At 52.3% G+C, this 17,982-nt stretch overlaps 1 protein-coding gene across 1 annotated transcript; it reads left to right on the top strand.

Annotated features, from left to right (window-relative positions):
- The first annotated feature begins 9,393 nt into the window (after nucleotides 1-9,393).
- LOC138371389 (uncharacterized) lies at nucleotides 9,394-16,772 on the top strand. The gene is made up of 2 exons (XM_069336172.1): nucleotides 9,394-9,567; nucleotides 9,684-16,772. The coding sequence occupies exons 1-2, from the start codon at nucleotides 9,406-9,408 to the stop codon at nucleotides 9,933-9,935; spliced, it is 414 nt and encodes a 137-aa protein (XP_069192273.1). The 5' UTR covers nucleotides 9,394-9,405; the 3' UTR covers nucleotides 9,936-16,772.
- The last annotated feature ends 1,210 nt before the right edge of the window (nucleotides 16,773-17,982 follow it).

Raw genomic sequence — 17,982 nt, 5'->3', positions numbered from 1 at the left:
AGAGCGAGTGCGGTGGCCCGTAGGGCCATCCGTACGGCTAAACGTGAATGTTGGGCATCTTATGTCTCGACAATTACGTCCGAAACCCCTCTGGCCCAGATCTGGAAGCGTATCCGCAAGATAGCGGGTAAGTTCGTTCCCGATGTTTCACCGGTCCTTCACCTCCATGATACTCTTGTGGCGGACCCGTTGCAGGTCGCTTCCGAACTGGGTTCCCACTTTTCTTCTGTTAGCTCTGGTCTTCATCTTCCCCAATCTTTCCTTCTTCGTAAACCTGTCCTTGAGTCTCGTCCTTTAGATTTCTGCACTCATCTTCAGCTTCCCTATAATGATCCCTTCTCTCTCTCTGAACTTCGTTCTGCCCTGGCCCTCTGCGGTTCTACGGCGGCGGGCTCCGATGGTATTCATTATGAGATGCTTCGCCATCTCCCTCCGAGCACGTCTCAGTATTTACTGAGTCTGTATAATCGGATCTGGGAGTCGTCGTCAGTCCCTGAGGACTGGCTCGATGCCGTTGTCCTCCCTGTTCGCAAACCAGGGTCTCTGGGTACTTCCCCTAAGGACTTTCGCCCTATTGCTCTCACAAGTTGTGTCTGCAAACTCTTTGAACGTATGGTTAACGTTCGTCTGATGTGGTTCCTGGAACACCATCACCACCTCTCCCCTTCTCAATTTGGTTTCCGCAAGTGCCGCAGCACGACAGATGTCCTGGTGAACTTGGAGGTCTATATACGTACTGCTTTTGCTGCGAAGACCTCCGTTGTTGCCGTCCTTTTTGACCTAGAAAAGGCTTACGACACCACTTGGCGTTATCATATCCTATCTCAACTTCATTCTTTTGGCCTTCGTGGTCATCTCCCTCTCTTTCTCCGCAGCTTCCTCTCTCGTCGTTCCTTTCGGGTGCGCCTTGGTACCGCTCTCTCTCCCCCTTTTCAGCAATACGAAGGTGTGCCCCAGGGTAGTGTTCTGAGCACTACTCTTTTTCTGGTTGCCCTCAATGGTCTTCTTTCCTCTCTTCCTTCTGGTGTCTTCTCCGCTCTCTATGTCGATGATCTTACCCTTTGTTGTCAGGGTGATGATTCGCCTCTCCTTCAACGCCGGCTTCAACTTGCGATTGATGCCGTGTCGTCTTGGGCCACAGGTCATGGCTTCAAGTTCTCTACTTCTAAGACTTGTGCCATGACTTTTACGCGGAAACGGGTTGTTCTTCGTCCCTCTTTGTCACTTTATGGTCATCCCCTTGAATACAAAGATTCCGCGAAGCTTTTGGGGTTATTCCTTGACACTCGTTTGTCTTGGTCTCCCCATATCTCTTACCTCCGTGTTGAGTGCTCTAAGTCCCTTACCCTCCTTCGGGTCTTGTCCCATACTTCTTGGGGGGCTGATAGGCGCACTCTCCTTGCTTTACATTCCTCTCTCGTCCTGTCTAAGCTCGATTATGGTTGCCCTGCTTACTCGTCTGCTTCTCCTTCTACTCTTCGCCGTCTTGATGCTTTGCACCATACTGGGTTGCGCCTCAGTTCTGGTGCCTTTCGTTCGACTCCCGTCCTTAGCTTGTATGTTGACACTGGCTTCCTGTCTCTCCAGGACCGCCGTGATCGCTACTGTCTTCGCTATCTTGCGCGGTCCTTGCAACATCCTTCCTCTCGCCTCTGTCGTGCTTTGACTTTTACCCCTCCTGCGGTTCCTGTTCCTCTTCACCACCTCCCTCTTTCTGTCCGGTTATCTCGCCTCCAGGATTCTCTTTCCATTCGTATTTCTGATGTTTCTCCTCGTGTTGTTCCTTCTTTGCCCCCGTGGAGGGTCCCTCTTCCGCGGTTTTGTACATCCTTGACTCGTATCACTAAAGCTTTTACCCCTCCTACAGTTCTAAAACGCCTTTTCCTCGAGCACTTTTCTTCTCACTCCCGCTCCGTTTCTGTCTTCACCGATGGGTCTAAGTCAGCGGACGGTGTTGGCTACTCTGTTGTTTTTCCTGATCGCACTTATATGTGTCGCTTGCCTCCGGAGACTAGCATCTTTACAGCAGAACTTTATGCTATTCTCTATGCTCTTCGTCTCCTGCTTTCTCGTTGTCAGTCTTCCTTTGTGGTTGTTGTTGACTCTCGTAGTGCCCTCATGGCTCTCGGGTGCTTTAATCCAGTTCATCCGGTAGTTGTCGAGATCCAGCATTGGCTGTTTCTCGTTCACAGTAAATTTAAGTCGGTTGAGTTTTGTTGGGTTCCCAGCCATATTGGCGTGTCTTTAAATGAGCGTGCGGATGCTGCCGCTAAGGAAGCTGTCCGCTCTTGTCCCATCTCTCGTAAAGGCATTCCGTATTCCGACTTTTACCCGGTTATCCATTCCTCAGTCCTTACCCGTTGGCAGGCTTCTTGGTTGTCTGTTACTGGTAACAAGCTACGTACTCTTAAATGTTGTGTTTCCTCGTGGCCGTCCTCCTTCCACCGTAACCGGCGGTGGGAAACAGCTCTGGCGAGGTTGCGTATTGGCCATACTCGCTTAACCCATGGTCACTTGATGGAGCGCCGCCCTGCTCCTTATTGTCCTAGTTGCATTGTCCCTCTTACGGTCGTGCATGTCCTTCTTGAATGTCCTGACTTCCAGGACGAGCGTGTGTCTTGCTTTCCGACCGCCCCTCGCGGTCACCTGTCCCTCGATAGAATTCTTGGTGACTCGGATACTTTTGATATCGTTCGCCTTATGCGTTTTTGTTCTCGTATTGGCATCCTTGGTGATATTTAGCGCCCTCTGATTATTCTGCGTATTTGATGGTGCTACATAGCCTTCCCGGTTTGGTGCCTTCTTTTGATAATTACTTACTTACTTACAGGTCCAGCACCAACCCCCTGCCAGTTGAGGGGGGCTGGAGCTACTGGTCCAGCCCTAACCCCCTGCCAGTAGAGGGAGGCGCTGGAGCTGTAGGTCCAGAACCAACCCCCTGCCACTAGAGGGGAGGGTTGGAGCTTCAGGTTCAGCACCAGCCCCTTGTCAGTAGAGGGGGCAGGAGATACAGGTCTAGCATCAACCCCCCATGCCAGTAGAGGGGGGGCTGGAGTTACAGGCCCAGCACCAACCCCTTGCCAATAGAGGGGGGGATGGAGCTACAGGTCCAGCACCAACCCCCCTGCCAATTGAGAGGGGGCTGGAGCTACAGGTCCAGCACCAACTCTCTGCAAGTAGAGGGGGGCTGGAGCTACAGGTCCAGCACCAACCCCCTGCCAGTAGAGGGGGGCTGGAGCTACAGGTCTAGCACCAACCCCATGGCAGTAGAGGGGGGGCTAAAGCTACAGGTCCAGCACCAACGCCCTTCCAGTAGAGGGAGGCTGGAGCGACTGGTCCTGAAAGAACCCCCTGCCAGTAAAGGGGGGCTGGAGATACAGATCCAACCCCCTGCCAGTAGAGGGGAGGGTTGGAGCTTCAGGTTCAGCACCAACACCTTGACAGTAGAGGGGGGGCTGGAGCTACAGGTCCAGCACCAACCCCCTGCCAGTAGAGGGGGGGCAGGAGCTACAGGTCTAGCACCAACCCCCTGACAGTAGAGGGGGGCTGGAGTTACAGGTCCAGCCCCAACCCCCTGCTAGTAGAGGGGGGCTGGAGCTACAGGTCCAGCACCAACCCCCTTCCAGTAAAGGAAGGCTGGAGCTACTGGTCTAGCACCAACCCTCTGCCAGTAGAGGGGGGCTGGAGCTACAGGTCCAGCACCAACCCCCTGCCAGTAGAGGGAGGGCTGGAGCTACAGGTCCAGCACCAACCCCCTGCCAGTAGAGGGAGGCTGGAGTTACAGGTCCAGCACCAACCCCCTGCCAGTAGAGGAGGGCTGGAGCTACAGGTCCAGCATCAACCACCTGCCAGTAGAGGGGGTTGGAGCTACAGGCCCAGCACCAACCCCTTGCCAATAGAGGGGGGGGGGCTGGAGCTACAGGTCCAGCACCAACCCCTCTGCCAGTTGAGGGGGGGGGGGGGTTTGGAGGTACAGGTCCAGCACCAACCCCCGGTCAGCAGAGGGGGGGGGCTGAAGCTATAGGGCTAACACCAACCCCCTGCCAGTAGAGGGGGGCTGGAGCTACTGGTCCAGCACCAACCCCCTGCCAGTAGAGGGGGGGCTGGAGCTACAGGTCCAGCACCAATCACCTGCCAGTAGAGGGGGGCTGGAGCTACAGGTCTAGCACCAACCCCATGCCAGTAGAGGGGGGCTGGAGCTACAGGCCCAGCACCAACCCTTCGGCCAGTAGAAGGGGGCTGGAGCTACAGGTCCAGCATCAACCCCCTTCCAGTAGAGGGGGGCTAGAGCTACAGGTCCAGCACCAACCCCCTGCCAGTAGAGGGGGGGCTGAAGCTACAGGTCCAGCACCATTCCCCTGCCAGTAGAGGGGGGCTGGAGCTACAGGTCTAGCACCAACCCCCCATGCCAGTAGAGGGGGGCTGGAGCTACAGGCCCAGCACCAACCCCTTGCCAATAGAGGGGGGGGAATGGAGCTACAGGTCCAGCACCAACCCCCCTGCCAGTTGAGGGGGAGCTGGAGCTACAGGTCCAGCACCAACTCCCTGCAAGTAGAAGGGGGCTGGAGCTACAGGTCCAGCACCAACCCCCTGCCAGTAGAGGGGGGCTGGAGCTACTGGTCCAGACTCATCCCCCTGCCAGTAGAGGGGGCCTGGAGCTACAGGTTCAGCACTAATCCCCTGACAGTAGAGGGGGGCAGGAGCTACAGGTCCAGCACCAACCCCTCTGCCATTAGAGGAGGGGCTGGAGCTAAAGGTCCAGCACCAACCCCTTTCCAGTAGCGGGGGGGGGGGGGGCTGGAGCTACAGGTCCAGCACCAACCCCCTGCCAGTAGAGGGGGCTGGAGCTACAGGTCCAGCACCAACCCCCGGTCAGCAGAGGGGGGGCTGAAGCTATAGGGCTAACACCAACCCCCTGTCAGCAGAGGGGGGGGGGGCTGGAGCTATAGGGCTAACACCAACCCCCGGCCAGTTCAGGGGAGGGTTGGTGCTTCAGGTTCAGGACCAACCCCTTGACAGTAGAGGGTGTTGGGCTGGAGCTACAGGTCCAGCACCAACCCCCTGCCAGTAGAGGGGGGGGGGCTGCAGCTACAGGTCCAGCACCAACCCCCTGCCAGTAGAGGGGGGGGGGGGCTGGAGATACAGATCCAGCACCAACCCCATGCCAGTAGAGGGGAGGGTTGGAGCTTCAGGTTCAGCACCAACCCCCTTCCAGTAAAGGAAGGCTGGAGCTACCGGTCTAGCACCAACCCTCTGCCAGTAGAGGGGGGCTGGAGCTACTGGTCCAGCCCCATCCCCCTGCCAGTAGAGGGGGCCTGGAGCTACAAGGTTCAGCACTAATCTCCTGACAGTAGAGGGGGGCAGGAGCTACAGGTCTAGCACCAACCCCTCTGCCAGTAGAAGGGGGCTGAAGCTACAGGTCCAGCACCAAACCCCTGCCAGTAGAGGGGGGGCTGGAGCTACAGGTCCAGCACCATCCCCCTGCCAGTAGAGGGGGGCTGAAGCTATAGGGCTAACACCAACCCCCGGTCAGCAGAGGGGGGCTGAAGCTATAGGGCTAACACCAACCCCCTGTCAGCAGAGGGGGGGGGGGCTGGAGATATAGGGCTAACACCAACCCCCTGCCAGTAGAGGGGGGCTGGAGCTACTGGTCCAGCACCAACCCCCTGCCAGTAGAGGGGGGCTAGAGCTACAGGTCCAGCACCAACCCCCTGCCAGTAGAGGGGGGCTGAAGCTACAGGTCCAGCACCAACCCCCTGCCAGTAGAGGGGGGCTGGAGCTACAAGTCTAGCCCCAACCCCCCATGCCAGTAGAGGGGGGCTGGAGCTACAGGCCCAGCACCAACCCTTCGGCCAGTAGAGGGGGGGCTGGAGCTATAGGTCAAGTATCAACCCCCTGCCAGTAGAGGGGGGCTAGAGCTACAGGTCCAGCACCAACCCCCTGCCAGTAGAAGGGGGCTGAAGCTACAGGTCCAGCACCATCCCCCTGCCAGTAGAGGGGGGCTGGAGCTACAGGTCTAGCACCAACCCCCCATGCCAGTAGAGGGGGGGCTAGAGCTACAGGTCCAGAACCAACCCCCTGCCAGTAGAGGGGGGGCTAGAGCTACAGGTCCAGCATCAACCCCCTGCCAGGAGAGGCGGCCTGGAGCTACAGGTCCAGCACCAACCCCCTGTCAGCAGAGGGGGGGGGGGGCCTGGAGATATAGGGCTAACACCAACCCCCTGCCAGTAGAGGGGGGCTGGAGCTACTGGTCCAGCACCAACCCCCTGCCAGTAGAGGGGGGGGCTGCAGCTACAGGTCCAGCACCAATCACCTGCCAGTAGAGGGGGGCTGAAGCTACAGGTCTAGCACCAACCCCCCATGCCAGTAGAGGGGGGGCTGGAGCTACAGGCCCAGCACCAACCCCCTGTCAGCAGAGGGGGGGGGGGGCCTGGAGATATAGGGCTAACACCAACCCCCTGCCAGTAGAGGGGGGCTGGAGCTATAGGTCCAGCATCAACCCCCTGCCAGTAGAGGGGGGCTAGAGCTACAGGTCCAGCACCAACCCCCTGCCAGTAGAGGGGGGCTGAAGCTATAGGTCCAGCACCATCCCCCTGCCAGTAGAGGGGGGCTGGAGCTACAGGTCCAGCACCAACCCCCCATGCCAGTAGAGGGGGGGCTGGAGCTACAGGCCCAGCACCAACCCCTTGCCAATAGAGGTGGGGGGGATGGAGCTACAGGTCCAGCACCAACCCCCCTGCCAGTTGAGGGGGGGCTGGAGCTACAGGTCCAGCACCAACTCCCTGCAAGTAAAAGGGGGCTGGAGCTACAGGTCCAGCACCAACCCCCTGCCAGTAGAGGAGGGCTGGAGCTACTGGTCCAGCCTCAACCCCCTGCCAGAAGAGGGGGCCAAAAGCTACAGGTTCAGCACTAATCCCCTGACAGTAGAAGGGGGCAGGAGCTACAGGTCCAGCACCAACCCCTCTGCCATTAGAGGAGGGGCTGGAGCTAAAGGTCCAGCACCAACCCCTTTCCAGTAGAGGGGGGGGGGGGCTGGAGCTACAGGTCTAGCACCAACCCCCTGGCAGTAGAGGGGTGCAGGAGCTACATATCCAGCACCAACCCCCCATGCCAGTAGAGGGGGGGGGGCAGGAGCTACAGGTCTAGCACCAACCCCCAGCCAGTAGAGGGGGTGCTGGAGCTACAGGTCCAGAACCAACCCCCTGCCAGTAGAGGGGGGCTGGAGCTACAGGTCCAGCACCAACCCCCTGCCAGTAGAGGGGGGCTGGAGCTACTGGTCCAGCACCAACCCTCTGCCAGTAGAGGGGGGCTGGAGCTACTGGTCCAGCACCAACCCCCTGCCAGTAGATGGAGGCTGGAGCTACAGGTCCAGCACCAACCCCCTGCCAGCAGAGGGGGGATGGAGCTACAGGTCCAGCACCAACCCCCTGCCAGTAGAGGGGAGGGTTGGAGCTACATATCCAGCACCAACCCCCAATGCCAGTAGAGGGGGGGGGGGCAGGAGCTACAGGTCTAGCACCAACCCCCAGCCAGTAGAGGGGGGCTGGAGCTACAGGTCCAGCATCAACCCCCTGCCAGTAGAGGCGGCCTGGAGCTACAGGTCCAGCACCAACCCCCTGCCAGTAGAGGGGGGGCTGGAGATACAGGTCCAGCACCAACCCCCTGCCAGTAGAGGGGGGCTGGAGCTACTGGTCCAGCACCAACCCCCTGCCATTAGAGGCGGCCTGGAGCTACAGGTCCAGCACCAACCCCCTGCCAGTAGAGGGGGGGCTGGAGATACAGGTCCAGCACCAACCCCCTGCCAGTAGAGGGGGGGCTGGAGATACAGGTCCAGCACCATCCCCCTGCCAGTAGAAGGGGGCTGGAGATACAGGTCCAGCACCAACCCCCTGCCAGTAGAAGGGGGCTGGAGATACAGGTCCAGCACCAACTCCCATGCCTGTAGAGGGGGCTGGAGCTACAGGTCCAGCACCAACTCTCCTGCCAGTAGAGGGGGGCTGGAGCTACATTTCCAGCAGCAACCCCCTGCCAGTAGAGGGGGGGCTGGAGCTACAGGTCCAGCACCAACCCCATGCCAGTAGAAGGGGGCTGGAGCTACAGGTCCAGCACCAACCCCCTTCCAGTAGAGGGAGGCTGGAGCGACTGGTCCTGAAAGAACCCCCTGCCAGTAGAGGGGGGCTGGAGCTACAGGTCCAGCACCAACTCCCTGCCACTAGTGGGGGGCTGGAGCTAAAGGTCCAGCACCAACCCCCTGCCAGTAGAGGGAGGCTAGAGCTACAGGTCCAGCACCAACCCCCTGCCAGTAGAGAGGGGGCTGGAGCTACAGGTCTAGCACCAACCCCTGCCAGTAGAGGAAACCTGGAGCTACAGGTCTAGCACCAACCCCCTGCCAGTAGAGGGCGCTGGAGCTACAGGTCCAGCACCAACCCCCTGCCAGTAGAGGTGGGCTGGAGCTACAGGTCCAGCACCAACCCCCTGCCAGTAGAGGGAGGCTGGAGCTACAGATCCAGCACCAACCCCCTGCCAGTAGATTGGGGCTGGAGCTACAGGTCCAGCACCAACCCGCTGCCTGTAGAGGGGGGGGGGGCTGGAGTTATAGGTCCAGCACCAACCACCTGCCAGTAGAGGTGGGCTGGAGCTACAGGTCCATCACCATCCCCCTGCCAGTAGAGGGGGGCTGAAGCTACCGGTCCAGCACGAACCCTTCGGCCAGTAGTGTGGGGCTGGAGCTATAGGTCCAGCACCAACCCCCTGCCAGTAGAGGGGGGGCTGGAGCTACAGGTCCAGCACCAACCCCCTGCCAGAAGAGGGGGGCTGGAGCTACAGGTCCAACACCAACCCCTGCCAGTAGAGTGGAACTGGAGCTGCAGGTCCAACACCAACCCCCTGCCAGTAGAGGGGGCTGGAGCTACAGGTCCAACACCAACCCCCTGCCAGTAGAGTGGGGCTGGAGCTACAGGTCCAACACCAACCCCCTGCCAGTAAAGGGGGCTGGAGCTACAGGTCCAACACCAACCCCCTGCCAGTAGAGTGGGGCTGGAGCTACAGGTCCAACACCAACCCCCTGCCAGTAGAGGGGGCTGGAGCTACAGGTCCAACACCAACCCCCTGCCAGTAGAGGGGGCTGGAGCTACAGGTCCAACACCAACCCCCTGCCATTAGAGTGGGGCTGGAGCTACAGGTCCAACACCAACCCCCTGCCAGTAGAGGGGGCTCGAGCTTCAGGTCCAGCACCAACCCGCTTCCAGTAGAGGGGGGGCTGGAGCTACAGGTCTAAAATAACGGGACTGACACTGACCACAGGTTATAATGGGTCTGACACTGACCACAGGTGATAATGGGGCTGACACTGACCACAGGTGATAATGGGGCTGATACTGTCCACAGGTTGAGGACCTCCACAGGATGAGGGAGCCCGTCAAGAGGCTGGTGGAGGCTGGCCGGGTGTTGGCCGTCCAGGAAGACCAAGATGGCCGCCGCTCCGCCAGGATAACTCTACAAGACGGACAGCTGTACCTCCACCCACTCCTGCGTCAGCCCACGCCCACCCACGCCCACACCCTCCAGGTTACTTTATTACACTCACTAGTCTTACTGACATTACTGACTTACTGAGTTTTGATAACTAATATGATAACATTTTGTTATACAGTTATCAGCATGATTTATTTCATTTCCTGCAGGAGAGTGAGGTTGTGGGCGTGCTGGAGCCCTCCTGCACCCTGGCGTTCCTTGACCTCGGGTGGGCGGGGTCAACAAGAGGGCGGGTCACCATCCGGCTGACCCCTGACACTCCGCTGGCCAGACAGTTTGTGTTGTTGTGTACGGGCCAGCGGGGCCACACCTACCGCAACACTAAACTGTTGGAGGTGTGGGACCAGGGTCAGCCGTGGGAGTGGGTGGAGGGCGGAGACTACGAGAGTAATGATCGGTGAGGGAGGAGCCCCACTGCTGCCTGACCTCCAGGGGCAGTACCGGGAGTCAGGCCAGGCAGGAGCTGTGTGGGCCAGGTGGAGGCCGGGGGATCCCAGGAGTGCCCAGTTCACCATCACCACCAGGGACCGCCAGGATGGTTACCTGTGGTCACATGTCTTCGGTGATGTGGTGAGCGGCCTGGATGTGGTGAGGGCAGCAGTCAACCACAGTGACATTAGGGAGGTGACTGTAGTGGACTGTGGTGTTGTGCTGCCACTCTAGTTCACTGTACCATCACTACTGTGGTGTTGTGCTGCCACTCTAGTTCACTGTACCACCACCATCACTACTGTGGTGTTATGCTGCCACTCTAGTTCACTGCACCACCACCACCACTAGTGTGGTATTGTGATACCACTCTAGTGCACTGTACCCCCACCATCACTACTGTGGTGTTGTGCTGCCACTCTAGTTCACTGTACCATCACTACTGTGGTGTTGTGCTGCCACTCTAGTTCACTGTACCATCACTACTGTGGTGTTGTGCTGTCACTCTAGTTCACTGTATCACAACCATCACTACTGTGTTGTTGTGCTGCCTCTCTAGTTCACTGTACCACCACCATCACTTCTGTGGTGTTGTGCTGTCACTCTAGTTCACTGTATCACTACCATCACTACTGTGGTGTTGTGCTGCCACTCTAGTTCACTGTACCATCACCATCACTACTGTGGTGTTGTGCTGCCACTCTAGTTCACTGTACCATCACTATCACTACTGTAGTGTAATGCTGCCACTCTAGTTCACTGTACCACCATCATCACTACTGTGGTGTTGTGCTGCCACTCTAGTTCACTGTACCATCACCATCACTACTGTGGTGTTGTGCTGCCACTCTAGTTCACTGTACCACCACCATCACTACTGTGGTGTTGTGCTGCCACTCTAGTTCACTGTACCACCACCATCACTACTGTGGTGTTGTGCTACCTCTCTAGTTCACTGTACCACCACCATCACTACTGTGGTGTTGTGCTGCCACTCTAGTTCACTGTACCATCACTACTGTGGTGTTGTGCTGCCACTCTAGTTCACTGTACCATCACTACTGTGGTGTTTTCCTGCCACTCTAATTCACTGTACCATCACCATCACTACTGTGGTGGTGTGCTGCCACTCTAGTTCACTGTACCATCACTACTGTGGTGTTGTGCTGCCATTCTAGTTCACTGTACCACCACCATCACTTCTGTGGTGTTGTGCTGCCACTCTAGTTCACTGTACCATCACCATCACTACTGTGGTGTTGTGCTGCCACTCTAGTTCACTGTACCATCACTACTGTGGTGTTGTGCTGTCACTCTAGTTCACTGTACCATCACCATCACTACTGTGGTGTTTTGCTGCCTCTCTAGTTCACTGTACCTTCACCATCACTACTGTGGTGTTGTGCTGCCACTCTAGTTCACTTTATCATCACTACTGTGGTGTTGTGCTGCCACTCTAGTTCACTGTACCACCACCATCACTACTGTGGTGTTGTGCTGCCACTCTAGTTCACTGTAGCACCATCATCACTACTGTGGTGTTGTGCTGCCACTCTAGTTCACTGTACCACCAAAATCACTACTGTGGTGTTGTGCTGCCACTCTAGTTCACTGTACCACCACCATCACTACTGTGGTGTTGTGCTGCCACTCTTGTTCACTGTACCATCACTACTGTGGTGTTGTGCTGCCACTCTAGTTCACTGTACCATCACCATCACTACTGTGGTGTTGTGCTGCCACTCTAGTTCACTGTACCACCACCATCACTACTGTGGTGTTGTGCTGCCACTCTTGTTCACTGTACCATCACTACTGTGGTGTTGTGCTGACACTCTAGTTCACTGTACCATCACTACTGTGGTGTTGTGCTGCCACTCTAGTTCACTGTACCACCACCATCACTACTGTGGTGCTGCGCTGCCACTCTAGTTCACTGTACCATCACCATCACTACTGTGGTGTTGTGCTGCCACTCTAGTTCACTGTTCCATCACCATCACTACTGTGAGGTTTTGCTGCCACTCTAGTTCACTGTACCATCACCATCACTACTGTGGGGTTTTGCTGCCACTCTAGTTCACTGTACCACCACCATCACTACTGTGGTGTTGTGCTGCCACTCTAGTTCACTGTACCACCACCACCATCACTACTGTGGTGTTGTGCTGCCACTCTAGTTCACTGTACCACCACCACCATCACTACTGTGGTGTTGTGCTGCCACTCTAGTTCACTGTACCATCACTACTGTGGTGTTGTGCTGCCACTCTAGTTCACTGTACCACCACCATCACTACTGTGGGGTTTTGCTGCCACTCTAGTTCACTGTACCACCACCATCACTACTGTGGTGTTGTGCTGCCACTCTAGTTCACTGTACCACCACCACCATCACTACTGTGGTGTTGTGCTGCCACTCTAGTTCACTGTACCATCACTACTGTGGTGTTGTGCTGCCACTCTAGTTCACTGTACCACCACCATCACTACTGTGGTGTTGTGCTGCCACTCTAGTTCACTGTACCATCACTACTGTGGTGTTGTGCTGCCACTCTAGTTCACTGTAGCATCACCATCACTACTGTGGTGTTGTGCTGCCACTCTAGTTCACTGTACCATCACCATCACTACTGTGGTGTTGTGCTGCCACTCTAGTTCACTGTACCATCCCCATCACTACTGTGGTGCTGTGCTGCCACTCTAGTTCACTGTACCACCACCATCACTACTGTGGTGTTGTGCTGCCACTCTAGTTCACTGTACCACCACCATCACTACTGTGGTGTTGTGTTGCCACTCTAGTTTACTGTACCATCACTACTGTGGTGTTGTGCTGCCACTCTAGTTCACTGTACCACCAAAATCACTACTGTGGTGTTGTGCTGCCACTCATGCTCACTGTACCATCACCATCACTACTGTGGTGTTGTGCTGCCACTCTAGTTCACTGTACCACCACCATCACTACTGTGGTGTTGTGCTGCCACTCTAGTTCACTGTACCATCACTACTGTGGTGTTGTGCTGACACTCTAGTTCACTGTACCATCACTACTGTGGTGTTGTGCTGACACTCTAGTTCACTGAACCACCACCATCACTACTGTGGTGTTGTGCTGCCACTCTAGTTCACTGTACCATCACCATCACTACTGTGGGGTTTTGCTGCCACTCTAGTTCACTGTACCATCACCATCACTACTGTGGTGTTGTGCTGCCACTCTAGTTCACTGTACCATCACCATCACTACCGTGGGGTTTTGCTGCCACTCTAGTTCACTGTACCACCACCATCACTACTGTGGTGTTGTGCTGACACTCTAGTTCACTGTACCATCACTACTGTGGTGTTGTGCTGACACTCTAGTTCACTGTACCACCACCATCACTACTGTGGTGTTGTGCTGCCACTCTAGTTCACTGTACCATCACCATCACTACTGTGGGGTTTTGCTGCCACTCTAGTTCACTGTACCACCACCATCACTACTGTGGTGTTGTGCTGCCACTCTAGTTCACTGTACCATCACCATCACTACCGTGGGGTTTTGCTGCCACTCTAGTTCACTGTACCACCACCATCACTACTGTGGTGTTGTGCTGCCACTCTAGTTTACTGTACCACCACCATCACTACTGTGGTGTTGTGCTGCCACTCTAGTTCACTGTACCATCACCATCACTACTGTGGTGTTGTGCTGCCACTCTAGTTTACTGTACCTCCACCATCACTACTGTGGTGCTGTGCTGCCACTCTAGTTCACTGTACCATCACCATCACTACTGTGGGGTTTTGCTGCCACTCTAGTTCACTGTACCCCCACCATCACTACTGTGGGGTTTTGCTGTCACTCTAGTTCACTGTACCACCACCATCACTACTGTGGTGCTGTGCTGCCACTCTAGTTCACTGTACCATCACCATCACTACTGTGGGGTTTTGCTGCCACTCTAGTTCACTGTACCCCCACCATCACTACTGTGGGGTTTTGCTGTCACTCTAGTTCACTGTACCACCACCATCACTACTGTGGTGTTGTGCTGCCACTCTAGTTCACTGTACCATCACTACTGTGGTGTTTTGCTGCCACTCTAGTTCACTGTACCATCACTACTGTGGTGTTGTGCTGCCACTCTAGTTCACTGTACGACCACCATCACTAGTGTGGTGTTGTGCTGCCACTCTAGTTCACTGTACCATCACCATCACTATCACTCCTGCATCACCATGGACTGCGTGTTTTGATGCCAATGTAATTTAAGGGACACATCTTTATCACTATATCATCATAACTTCACTATCTCTGGTATTTAACACTTTGGTATATATACTTTGGTATCATATACCTGACAATGACGGGTTTATCACCATCAATGCTATATCTTCTCAGTACTGTAACCTATCATTACTGTATCACTATAGCTTCACTATCACCTCTATATATCACCATCACCTCAGGGCCCACACTTAGGGTCATATACTGACCATGTTGAGTAACAAATTGTTGGTGTCACTATATGACAGCTGTTGTCACTGTTATATCACCAACAGCTCACTATCACATTACACTATCACTGCTACACCAACATCATTTCACTTTCTCTGCATTATCACCTCACAGTGATAGATTTCCTCCTTACATTTACTGATATATCACTATCACTGCTACAGCACGACTACCGCACCATCACTGCTATATCACTATCACCTCACCATCACTGTCAAATAACCATCACCTCAGTATCACTGCTATATCACCACTATACTATCACTGCCATATCGCCTCACAATCACAGCTATATTACCATCACCTAACTATCACTGTCATATCACCACCTCAGTATCACTATTATATTACTATCACTGCTATATCACCATCACCTCACAATCACTCAGGTGTGTTGTGATATTACCATACTGGACCATGGTGTGTTGTGATATTACCATACTGGACCATGGTGTGTTGTGATATTACCATACTGGTCCATGGTGTGTTGTGATATTACCATACTGGACCATGGTGTGTTGTGATATTACCATACTGGACCATGGTGTGTTGTGATATTACCATACTGGACCATGGTGTATTGTGATATTACCATACTGGTCCATGGTGTGTTGTGATATTACCATACTGGACCATGGTGTGTTGTGATATTACCATATGGGTGTGAGGTGGTGTTATGACCACACATACACCAGTATGATCATACTGTAGCTGGTGTATGATGTGCTCAAACTGTATAGTGATGTCTTGGCTGATTAGCCTAGTGTCATGAATATTAATTTATGTAGTTATTCTTTTTTCGACAACACACTAGTATTCAATGTGTATTGCCAATGTATTCCACATATGTATATTATATATCTGTACAATAAGTCCTTGCCATGTATTTGTGGATATATATTAGAAGTCTAGGGAATAGCAGTAGCCTAATGTCATGTAGCTTGAAAAACATCCGTATATACTTATATTATGGAATGCTACATAATGCTGTATAGGAAATATTATGTGAACAATGATGGAGAATGTATAAATTTAGGTCTCGGATGTATTACTGTCATGTATACTGTGTAATTTCCTTTCATTATTGTTCATTACATTGTCCTCTAACATTAAATTATATTTTAGCACTGTGAGATGTATACCACATAGACATGGTTTTGATACACATGTTTTATATATATATACTTTATATTGTATTCATGTATACTTATGCATAATGGCTGGCTGGCAGACCTCTTGAAATCCTCCCTTAACCCCTCCTCCCCTCTCCTGCCAGTGTTACCATGTCTTGCCAATATGAATTCTTTGTTCACATATTTTTATATCATGATATAATCTTTAATGTACTGAATTATTGATATGTATTATTATGTAAGGTTGTGTATTATGGTCTTTATTTTGTTGATATATGAATTAGAAGTTCTTGGTCGAGATATGTCTGTATATGAGCTTGAGATATTTGAAAGAGAGGAGTCAGCTGACTCATAGAGGTGGATACAGTGTCGCTCCCAGCCAGCATGCCTCTGGGCGGTCACTCTTTGATTTTCTCAGTTGATTATTATTATTAACATCTTTATTGACAAAAATAATTACAATTTTGCCTAATCTGAGGATTTTGATAGTCTTATTAAAGTGAGGATAATGCTGGTATTCACTGTCATGCAGGACAGAGGGGTCATACATAAGACAATAGGTCTAAACTGTAGGCTGAAGCACATATATATAATGTTACAATCAATGTTTGAATGTATGGATATGTGAAAACAACTTTCTATTGTGCACTACCACAAAAGAGCAGGGATGGTTCATAAGTGATGCAGCTTAGAAGTGATATAAATAAAAATTGTTCTTCATTCTTTAAAATGGACAAGCAAATTTTGGATAAATTGTTAGGATGTCGTCCAGAACACCTGAGTCAATAAAATAATTACACAGTTGGTGGTACAAGAGGCCAGGAGGTCTAAAGTCCTTTACGGTTTCACATTCAACAATATAGTGTTCTAGTGAATGCATTAAAGGTTTATCACAGAATTTACAATCTGAGTATTCTGGTAGTGGCTCAGCCTCACTAACCTGCCAGATGTGTCTATAGCCAAAGCGAATTCGCGCAATGACTACATCACATTGCCTGGTTCGGTTACTGTGCTGACCATTCAAATACCTATTATTACAAAACTTGTCATAACTTTTAATACTGCAGCTTTCAGGCCTCTGGGCATTTCTTAGTTCTTCTAAATCTGAAGTAATTTCTTTAATTTGTATGTTATTAATAATTGCATTACATAGTCCAAAGTCATAATCAATGTTTTCTTTCCTACAAGCCTCATTGGCCAATCGATCTACAAAGTCATGTTTTCCAACTCCAACATGGGATGGGATCCACACAAATTTTATACAAGAGTTATTATCATTGGCAAAAATTGCATTCCATTTAATATTACAAGCTACTTCAGACATACATTGTGATGGGTTATTTAAGGACTGCAGAGCACTTTTAGAGTCACAAAAAATAACTCCACCACCATTGAGCTTAAGGTATTCAGTGGCTAGATAAATACCCAATAACTCGGTCTGTGTCGTGCTTGCCCAATTGTTCAATCTCTGTGTACTAGTCATGATCATTTCATTCCCTTTATATACTGCACATTCACAACCTGTTCTACCAGTGCCTAACTGCACAGAGCCATCAGTAAAGGCATAGGATTCAGTCGGTTTGAGAATTTGAAGATGACTGTCAATAGCTTCTAATGTTATACATCTCAAAATGTCAGTGTTATACATTTGTTTTACACTGATGAGAGTATAATGCAGAGAGACCTCCACATCTTTCCAAGGGGGAATATAGTGAACAGTTTTATCAGGGTTAAGAGACACATTCAGTTTCTGAAGATTATAGGCACAACAACTGAGCCACACACTGTAGGGAGCTTTTAGCGGCGGATTGAGGGAACAGTCAGAATTGTTTAGAATGGATCTCAATTTAATTTGAATAGAGCTGGGGGGACCATTATTTTTCAAAGTTTTGGCGCAAAACATAGTACTAAGTAGAACTATTCTTTCGTAAATGGAAGGTAAGTTTAGTTCCTTTCTCATGTTAACAATTCTGACAGTTCTAGGACAACCCAGGATGATGCGCATGGCATCATTCTGTACTACATCTAGGCCTTGTAATTGTTTAGGAGAAAAATTAAGAAGATGCAAGGCATAATAATCAACAACAGATCGTGTAAAGGCAATATGAAAACTACGAGCATATTTTATGTTAATGCCAAATCCTTTGCCAACAAGAGTTTTGAGAGGTTTAAGACGCTCAACTAGTTTTTTGTGCAGGTTGCTGACGAGATTTGTATCATTAACCTCGACTCCAAGATATTTATAAGACTCGCAAGTCTCCACGGGCATTCCATTAATAGTATAGTTAACATGAAGAGAATGGGGAATAAGAACCCTTGTTTTATCAACAGAGATTATGAGGCCACATTCTACTACTTTCTTGGAGAATGCATCAA

Source organism: Procambarus clarkii, chromosome 35 (genome assembly GCF_040958095.1).
Source record: "Procambarus clarkii isolate CNS0578487 chromosome 35, FALCON_Pclarkii_2.0, whole genome shotgun sequence".
NCBI classification, from domain to species: domain Eukaryota; kingdom Metazoa; phylum Arthropoda; class Malacostraca; order Decapoda; family Cambaridae; genus Procambarus; species Procambarus clarkii.
This window is presented reverse-complemented; position numbering and strand designations above follow the sequence as displayed.